This window comes from Ipomoea triloba, chromosome 13 (genome assembly GCF_003576645.1).
Source record: "Ipomoea triloba cultivar NCNSP0323 chromosome 13, ASM357664v1".
In the NCBI taxonomy this organism is placed as follows: Eukaryota; Viridiplantae; Streptophyta; class Magnoliopsida; order Solanales; family Convolvulaceae; genus Ipomoea; species Ipomoea triloba.
The window spans coordinates 23176734-23186597 of record NC_044928.1 but is presented as its reverse complement, the minus strand read 5'-3'; the positions used below and the strand labels follow the sequence as shown (position 1 = coordinate 23186597).

The following is a 9864-nucleotide window of genomic DNA, read 5'->3' as shown; positions in this document are numbered from 1 at the left end:
TAAATAGGTGTTAAATCTAGGGGTAATATCGTCAAATTAATTAATATCTTTATTACTTTTTTGTTAAATAGGTGTTAAATTTAGGGGTAATATCGTCAAATTGATTAATATCTTTATTACTGGGGCGCTAGCCCCAAAATAGCACGTACAAAGCTCGAGATATTAGCCCAAATAATACTAAATATGTTACTAACAGGACACGAACCTTGGCGTGCCGGCAAGAGAAAGAATACTAAGACCACTCAGCCAGAAAGGAGGTTGTGAACCAAGGGATCATTTTTTTAAGGGTAGGAAAACACCTTATTTATACTGTTAAAGGACTCACTGATCGTTGACAAATGGACGGCATTGGACAATCTTCATTCTTGGCCACACACGTGCCCCCCACTATTTTGCTTCCAGCGCATGCATAAGTGGAGTTTCCTGCCCTTAAATACACAAGATTTTGAGTGATTCAGTGGTGTAGAATTAGTGATGTTATGCTTGAAGTCGTGGGTTTGAACCTTGTTAGTTGCTTTTCTCTAATATTTTGCTCCATACTACCTTCTTTAATTTCATTGACAATAAAAATGGACACTCTGCTTGGGCCAATACTTTCCCATAAAATGGGCTCTCCGGATCCCATGGCCCCATCAAGTGTTTATGGACATTTGAGTTTAGATTTATAACCATATAAAACAAATATTATGAACATAATAAATGAAAATATATGCTATTAAATATTATGAACTAGTTCACACTTAATATAAAACGATATTATTTTGTATTAGGATCTAGATTTATAACCCAAGTAAACATATTATCCAATTGATTTAATAATATTTTAGTGGACTTTAATTTAACAATGATGAAATTATGATAACCAACTTTTCAATATTTACAATGTTCTTCATTTCCATAATTTAAAATGTTTGAGAATGAAGGGCATCTTCTCTGAACAGGCCACTAAAGCAAAATATGAAATTATTAGGGAGGAATTGAAATTGCACTTTTATAGAGAGAAATTTTTATGCAGATTGAATGATAAGGCAATTACATTCAACATTTTTTTTTTCCACCAGATGACATGATATTTTTAATCACGGATTGTGCTTTTAAATAGTTTAGGGTCCGTTTGAAAAACAGTAAAATGATTTCTGAAAAATGTTTTCTGGAAAATGAGTCATTTTCCGAAAAATAGTTGATTTTTCAATGTTTGGATGTATTATGGAAAACTGTATTTGTGTTTGGTTCATTTTCTGGAAAATGAGCAGGAAAATGAACAGAATTGTATACAAACAAAAAAAACAATATGACAAGAAATATATCACAAAACTAACACATAACTACAAACAATTCGATATAACATATACCAATAAATATTTTTCCAAATTTAAATTTTTTACAAACAATTTACATAACATATAAAATTAATGTTTTTTTCCAAATTTGAAATTTTTTTACCAAAGGAAACCAGAACTGGTTTGGTTTCCAGCACCGGTGCGGAAACCAGTTCGAACGCTCGCCTCTGGTTTCCTCGCCCATAAATTTTCGGTTGTGGGTTTTAGTTCCCACAACCGGGAAATTTTGTGTATCTTTCAGTTCTATGATTTGAAGAAAAAAAAATCAAAGAATAGTGAGTTGGTGGTGAAACATACGAGATCTGGGTTTGTTGATGGAGAAGAAGATGAAGATCTGGACTTGTTGATGGAGCTTTGGGGTTGGTGGAGCTGGAAATTTGGTGTTGATGGCTTGGATGAAGCTTTGGAAGATGTTGCTGTGCTGTGAGCTTTGGAAGATGGAGTTGCTGCATGAATGAGCTTCATAAAATGACTTCCCCCAAAAATAGGGGAAGTCATTTTACAAGAAATAAGGGTCATTTTACATTGACCAAAGCTTCATTTTACATTGACCACCATTTTACATGACTTACCAAACATTGAAAACTCCGAAAACGATTTCTAGAAATCATTTTCTGAGTTTCCAAACACACCCTTAGTCACTTTGTTATGATTTTCTTCTTTTTTAGTTAATTTTCTTTGAATATATTTTTAAAAAAATTGTTCACTCAAGTGGAAGATGCTTGGATTGCTTAGCCCGGTAATGAAGATCGCATGTGCAAGCTACAGACTCCAAACAACACGTGAACCATAATATCTTTTATCAAGTAATGCAAAAATTCAAACCTATAATCTTTGATATGAGGTTGGCTATGATACCATGTTAAAGCATATACTCGATCTCAACTAAAAATATAAACTGATAATTGAATTGCATGTATATGTTTATATATTATACGCCCAACATGCAATTACCTCCAAATAGAAGCTAATCGAAACTCAATTGGATTAATCTCTCTACAGGATTTGGATACCAATGCAGTATGCAATATATAGTAAAGGTAGGTCAAAACAAGGCAAAATAGAGTATACACAGTCGAACATAATCAAACTTCTTCACCCATCAAGAAAGAGCTTTTTCCAGGATGAAAATGCATGTAGAATACCCCCTGTAGGTTGGTACAAATTTATTGGATCACACCCCAACCTGAATGAGAGTTTCAAAGGCAAAGATTTTGGTGAAGTAGGCAGTGGAAATGATGCATTGGCCTCTCAACACTTGGCACATACCGGCCGCACACATACGCTGGTGATTCCAACCCTCTCTGAACGCCTTCACATAATGCCATATCCTCCCTCTGCAAGTGTGTATTACTATTAGCAATGTAACACCATCAATATTGTTTTTTTTTTTGGGTGACGAAGGAAATCCCACAACCCTTTTGGGTGTAGGTAAACCCTGTCTTGTGACCCTAACCACCAAAGGACCAAAAGAAAGTAAACCAGCCTATGTTACCCATAGCTGACCATCTCAAACTAAGGGGGGCAAGGATTCAAACTCGAGGCCTTGTGGTTACAAGTGTGGATCTCTTGCCATCTTCACTGGGGTTACCCTGCAATATTGTCTTTGCCTACCAATGCTCATTTCATTTGCATCCTTACCTGCACTCTCTGACTGTCTTCCAAGCTTCTTTCTATAAATTCATTATCACCCTGAAAACAATTTTACAATGAACAGTGATGGCTCATCAAACTCATAAAGCTGTCCTAATTTGTAAAAACTCCTACATAAAATCTCTAAACCAGTAGTGTCTCTAATTGGATTAGAAAGCAATGGTTCGTTAGTGTACAAATCTTCAGAGATCTTCAAAAACATGATATCAATGAACTATGAATTTCCCCACAATAAGTACTACAAATGCATGGATAAACTGACACAAAAGATTCCATTCAAAAGAGCCCAAGTGCTACATCCATGTACATTAGCTCATCTAGAATTGTTGGATTTCAGTAAAGATATATGAGCATATTACCTTTAAAGAAGTGTCTAGAAAATAATCGAATATCACTTGACATTTGCGAGGTCCCAGTGGCACTACAAGATTGGTGTCCATCCAAGGCCCATACCTAATTCAATTGAAGACAGTTCAAAACAATAGGGCTACAGGTTTAACAATTCATTAGTTGATTAGCATTTGATGAATTAGTGAATATATAAATATATAACTCAGACCTATTAATCATGAAGTTTGGATAAACAAAAGCATATGTAGCTTTTGACCCCAATCGGTCAAATTCATCCTCTGTGGTCCCACCAAGACACTGTTGGATGCTAACTCTCTCAAATATCTATTTATAAGACGATGCCAAGTTGCAAATACACATGTCAAAGTACCCAGGTACATGAAAGTAAAACATCAAAAGTAACTATAGTTTTAAGAAATAACAAAAAAAAAAAAAAAAAAACTAAGTTAGTAGCATTATAAATTTAGTTTTTTTCTTTCTTTCTTTTTGAGGGGAAGGGGAGGGGGTGCATACCTCAGTGGAGTACGATTCAAGCTTGAGATCAGAAGCAAGAGATTTATGTGCATATGGGACATGATAACCACCGTCTAAGTAATTGTCACAGAACACCTGCAAGAGAACTATAATTTCAATTGATCTTATAGTCTTGCTTTATTTTTATTTTTATTTCCTTTTTTCCTTTTGTTACTTGATTTGATTGTGTCCCTTATAGTATATAGTCTCACAGAAAGCGCCTGTATTTGTACCTTATATAATTGAAGCTCAATAAGCTAACTAAAGCATGCAATTTAATAGATTGTGATGTGGTCAATAAAGAAACAGCATCAAAACTAGTCTGGTAAATAACCAAAAAAGTGGCATTCATCATCTATTTGTATATTTTGCAACTATGCTACACCTCTTATTTCAAAATTGAACCCACTAAAAGAAAAAGTGAAAATGCAACAGAATAATTGAGAGGAAGAACTGTGTACTTCAGCTTGGTGTCAAGCATTTCATACCCAACGAACAATCAACTACTTTTGGAAAATAAGCATGACAGTTGATGCTTAATAATGGATGAAAAGTAGAGTCTATCTGTGCTATAAAAATTATCATTTTTATAAAGGGTTGGAAACTAGTCTGAAATTCTAATAATCGTCACTGAGGAAGCCAGCAGAAAATTTTCATTTGGTAGTTTCCACTGAACTCTTTTTTATAGGGAGGTGCTTGTTTTAAACCATAACAATTGTAACTGAGGTAGCCTGCAGGAAAATTATATTGGAAGGAATCTACTGAACAATTTTCAAGGAATGCCGTTTAAACATCAACTTAGTGCTAATGCAATTGGGAAAGCAGAAGCAAATGATAATCCACAAAACAGGATGCATCTCTTTAAAAAATGAGACAGACACTATTGCACTAAAATGAGAAAAAAAGTTCAAGGAACTTTTCAGCTGGAGAATACAATAAACAAAGAAAGCAAACAGATAACTAACCTTCCAATTACATTCAATGGTATATACACGTCTGCAAACATAACTCAGAGAAGAATCAATTCCATTTGCAATCAGGATTTCAGATGAACTACCCAGCCATTCATTTCCCACAGAGACAGTCTCGGATTCGTGTTCAGGAGAAACAGCAGCATCAAAATTTAGAAGCACAAATGGACCCCAGATAGCCACTTTCAATGGAATGAGTCCCATCTCCTACCCTTCACATAGCAAAACAAAAAAACACACAAAGAAAATGAAGAAGAAGAAGAAATCAGTTTTTAACACTTAGAAGTGTCCTTGATGATTGAAGGGATATCACTGTCATGTATTTATAGCATACATTCACTTCAAATTTCTGAATCCCGGTTAGTCTAGTAGCCTTGAGAAGGGCTCCATCCAACCCATAAGTCCAGCCCTGCACAAGTTGTATCCTTTCACTTAGTTAATGACAGTATGACACCAATAGACTTCAATTGTCTGAATTCCAAAAGTTATTAGACTTCAAATTGAATACGACGGAAATGATGCCAAAATATTTGTAAAAGAGAAATAGGACAATACAATTGCATTTAAATATAACAAGAGACAACCAACGACTAACAACTCCAAAGCTAGAACTGACTCCAAAGTAAATCAGACAGTTTGCCTTTTCTGAAGCAACTAACTCCATTAATAACAAAACAACCACATGACAAAACCAGGAGTGTAAATAGATTCTTCAAATTATGTTATGCTCAAATTAAAATATAATTAATTAAATGCATAGCAATTACATTCACTGATACACCAACTCTCATACTCACCCTTGAAATTTAATGTCAAAGTAAATACTCAGCCACTCAGGTAATCTGTCCAGAAGAATTATGAAAGATAAATAAGCTCATCTGACTAAATCAAATTTACTTAGAGCAAAAAGTGAAATGAAGTGATGCAGGCTCCATTGCATATACTGTAAAGCAAGGCACTTGTTTTCTACAAAAAGCTCAATTATGCTGCAAAACCATATTTAAGTTCAATAATGCCCCAAGTTTTTGAAGTTTTCACAGTATAACTGTGCTTAAGTAGAAAGGTTCACTTTGGTCGAGCTTTTCGCTATCTCACTTCAACCCATAAGCACAACAAAGCACTTGATTTCTGATTTTCTAGATCTTCACTTTAGTGAAGCAAGAGAGTGATGAAGTGCTGGAACATTGATTAGCTGCTTTAAGTGACAAATCAATTGCTTTTAACATGATTGCAATAAAAAGTATTCAATGTACAGATGTTTATATAAAAAATATGCATACAAGTAGATGAACTTCTACAAACATCTTATTTCTTATATACTCATATTTGCATGATGCGAACAAGAAGACCTCAGTCACTCCAATACTTACAAAGTGGGAAACATTTTCAAAGGTATATGAACAAGTTTATTCACAGCATAATGAGAAAACAAATCATCAGTAGCTATGATGAGATAATACAAGTCAATCTCCTCAAAAAACTTTGGCAGTATGTGATCATTAAAAAATATAGCAATACAAGAATAAAGCATGTGTACAGTGTATTGCAGGAGCCAAAAGATTTAGAAAGTGCTAGAACGCAAGCATGAACTCACATGGTATGGGCACACAAAGCATGTTTTTTTCCCACTTCCAGAAGCCAAAAGAGAGGCATGATGCCGACATACATTATGAAATGCTTGTATTTTGCCACTGTCATCTCGACATACCACATATTCAATGTTTCCTAATCTGCCATATATTCAATACTGATTAGCTATTTACCAAGCACAATGTAAAAATTGAAGAAAACCCATTTGCTTCCTCCAAAGAGACACAAAAAGACTCATTTAAAATATAAAATCTGTAGTGTAGGAAATTTTAACGATGACTACAAACAGTAAATTGCAGAAATGTTTTGAAATTTTTGTAACAAGAAGTTCAAAGCCTTTGAAACATAGGATGTTTGTCTACTTTGGTGCAAGACACCACTAGCAAGTTATCTTAACTAATATAACTTTACACTCCTTCGAGGGAGAAGTCCAATGGTAAAGTTCCCTCATTACTAACATTGCAAATAATACAAGAACGGGTAGTATGGATGGCTCAAAAGCCCTCTAACAAGTGAGATAACTCTATAATCATCTAACATAGTGTCACCAATCATTGCAGTTGTTCATAACAGAGTTATTTACATTAAGGAATTGCCTAAAACAGGAACCAAAATCAGCTACTGTATGGATTCTCTTAGAATGTCCTACCTATCAGCTTCAAATTTCCAACAGATTTATTTATTTATTTATTCCCTTTTCCATATTTTTCTTCCTTGAGCAGAGTTGGTGCATGACATAATAAATTATTTTTACAGTAGGTAAAAAATCACAGAAATTTAATTGGGAAAATAGGTGCATAGCAATCAATACCTGCCGGTAAAAAATTGGCTGGATTCATTGACTTGCTCAGTGTAGCCTGAAAACAAGAAGTAGCAAATTAAGTAAATCTTATGTAACTAGATTAGATCACTTACGCAAAGATTATGGATTATAAATTATATTTTAGGAAATTCGTACAATAAGTGGAGTAAATTACGAATTGTATAAGATGCATGATCAAAATTCATGAACATAAAAGTGATAAAAACAGGCACTAAATCAGATTCCAGGAAACATATGTATGTGTGTGTATACCAACTGCCTGCCAGCCTGTGTAGAAGACGCGAGTGAGCTCGAGAGAGTAAAAGGAGGGATCGGTGTACCAGGAGCTGGGCGGGGTTTGCGCTTCTTCGATGGGGATATCCGGGTTGAATTCTCGGGTCAGAGAAAAGTCCGCGTTCTCGCCCGGTTTAAATGCCCCGCCTCCGCAACTCAGTGGCAAAACTCCGAGCCCGTTTCTGAATTGCAGACGGCAATATCGAGGAGTCGACAGCGCTGAGGGATCTCTTCTGTGCAAGGAAAACGGAATCGTGGCAGCGATACAACCTGAAGCCATGGATGTTGTCTTACCACTCTGCACTGTCTGACTTTTTTTGATTGATTAAAAACACATTGCTAGCCGGCGGATTAGTTATTATTATATTTGTTTTTGTTAGAATATGATAATTTGTGTGGCTCAAATTTGCATGGGCCATTTCTCCGTTTTTTGTCGAGCTCGTGTACGATTCTTACAGCATAATCCGTCTTCAACTCTCCACCATGTGCATGCCCCTTTTTCTCTCATTTACTTGGTATAAATAGGGAGCATTTCCTTTGTAATCAATGCATCAATATCATCAAGTGAATTCATTCTTTCTTCTTTAGCTTATATATCCTCCCGTACGTGTATATATATATATTATAATTTCTCAATTTAGCAATTTACTTATTTGTCATTTCTATTATTTAACTTTCTATTATTTAACTTCTATAATTCTCAATTTTCGATTATTCGCTTCCGCATTATTCCACTATATTTCTAACAGTTTTATTTACAACATCTGTTTTGCATCTAGTATTATTATTATTATTATTATTGATATTGATATTGTTATTGTTATTGTTGCAAAAATCGGCAGTCTATGCGTTAATGTGCCCCTAGGCCGAAGCAAATTGATCCCTAGGCAGCCGCTAGCGCCTAACTTGACCGACTATGCCGAATTAGGTTGAACTAGGCGAGTCATATAAATAAGAGAAGTAATATATATATATATATATATATATATATATATATATATATATATATTAGCGCCTACTGCAACTATGATTATTGTTATTATTATTATTAATTAATGAGACATATTTATTTCTTTAGAAGCATAATGATCGTTGAGATTTTTCATAGAATTGGTGTCTGAGGATTTTAATATATTTTCATCATATGATCTTAATTAGCTTCCAAGTTCCGTAGGAGACCAAAGCTTAAGAATAATTGTTCGGGATGGATTTAACATGATATTATTATTCCAACCCAGTGGGGTAGCTCAAGTGGTAAGTGAGCTCTCTTTGTGGGGAGGAATTTCGAGAGAATTCGGGTTCAATTCCTACAGGTGATGATTTTCCCTGGATTCCGCCACCCATATGCACATATGGTGTGTGTTTGTGTTTTTTTTTTTTTTTTTGGTGTTAATTGTTAAATCGTTTATCATTTTTAATGGAAATAAAATTATTGATATATGATGGTTTTATTGAACTGTTTTATCGTAAATTTAGATTGTCAAGGGTAAAATAGGTAACAAACACAAATATTAAACAAATACAATGTTGGGCTACATGTTTAATTTCCTTTTATACTCATAATGAAAAAAAAAATTAAAATTAACCCAACAAGTGAACCCCTTTCAAGATGATGTGGAAAGTAATGTAGATTTTTATTTTCATTTTTTGTTTTATTTTGTTAGCTTATGTGGCTTGCAAGCTTGCTATAATAGCAAGTTTGCAATTGACTTTTATTTCCTTTTTTATTTTTTATTTGTTATTTTATTATTATATTTATAAAAGGCAAATGAGACTACTTTTTAAAGTGAGAGAGTATTGCAGGAATATAGACAAAATAGTAGAGAATTTACAAATTTAATGATATGAAAGTGAGATCCACTTTTGAAATTGAGAGAGTATTGCAGAGATAAGAGATAGCCTAAGTTCAAATCCAATCCCAATGAGATTATTATTAATTATTGACAAAATAGGCAAGTTGGCTAAAAATGAAAGAATGACAATATAAACTAGGGAAGTCAAGTGCTTGTTGAGAAGATGATAATGTCTAAAACGAGCTAAAGACCCCTTAGTACTTCAAGAACCAAAGATAGCAAGAAAATGAGTGAAAATCAGGCCCATGGAGTTCGATCTAAACCAAGCCGCCAACCATTGTCCACCCTCTTCCCCATCTGTACGCCTTAATGGCACTAAAGTCGCCTAGCAATGGCCACCCACCCTTGTCATCCATAGTCACACATGGAAATGTGCACAGGATGGGAGCTGGCGGGTCGGGGGTGTTGGGTGTTGGCCAAGTTAGCCGAGTTCAGCCCTTGCTCGATTTGAGACGTGACGTTGTGGCTTACCATGGACGAATGTGGTTAAATGGTTA

At 34.7% G+C, this 9864-nt stretch overlaps 1 protein-coding gene across 1 annotated transcript; it reads right to left on the bottom strand.

The window, feature by feature from the left end:
* Positions 1-2250: 2250 nt before the first annotated feature.
* LOC116002469 (choline monooxygenase, chloroplastic) lies at positions 2251-7919 on the bottom strand. The gene is made up of 10 exons (XM_031242615.1): positions 7494-7919; positions 7230-7275; positions 6423-6558; positions 5163-5237; positions 4823-5035; positions 3858-3953; positions 3553-3668; positions 3353-3446; positions 2982-3032; positions 2251-2677 (listed from the first exon to the last, which is right to left on the bottom strand). The coding sequence occupies exons 1-10, from the start codon at positions 7792-7794 to the stop codon at positions 2540-2542; spliced, it is 1266 nt and encodes a 421-aa protein (XP_031098475.1). The 5' UTR covers positions 7795-7919; the 3' UTR covers positions 2251-2539.
* Positions 7920-9864: the final 1945 nt, after the last annotated feature.

Excerpts from the sequence above, each read along its gene's own strand:
- LOC116002469 (XM_031242615.1), bottom strand. The coding sequence starts at position 7,794 with ATGGCTTCAGGTTGTATCGCTGCCACGATTCCGTTTTCCTTGCACAGA. Across the intron at positions 5,036-5,162 it reads TTCAGAAATTTGAAGTGAAT|GAGATGGGACTCATTCCATT; the intron begins GTATGCTATAAA and ends TGTGAAGGGTAG. Across the intron at positions 3,447-3,552 it reads CCAAACTTCATGATTAATAG|GTATGGGCCTTGGATGGACA; the intron begins GTCTGAGTTATA and ends CAATTGAATTAG.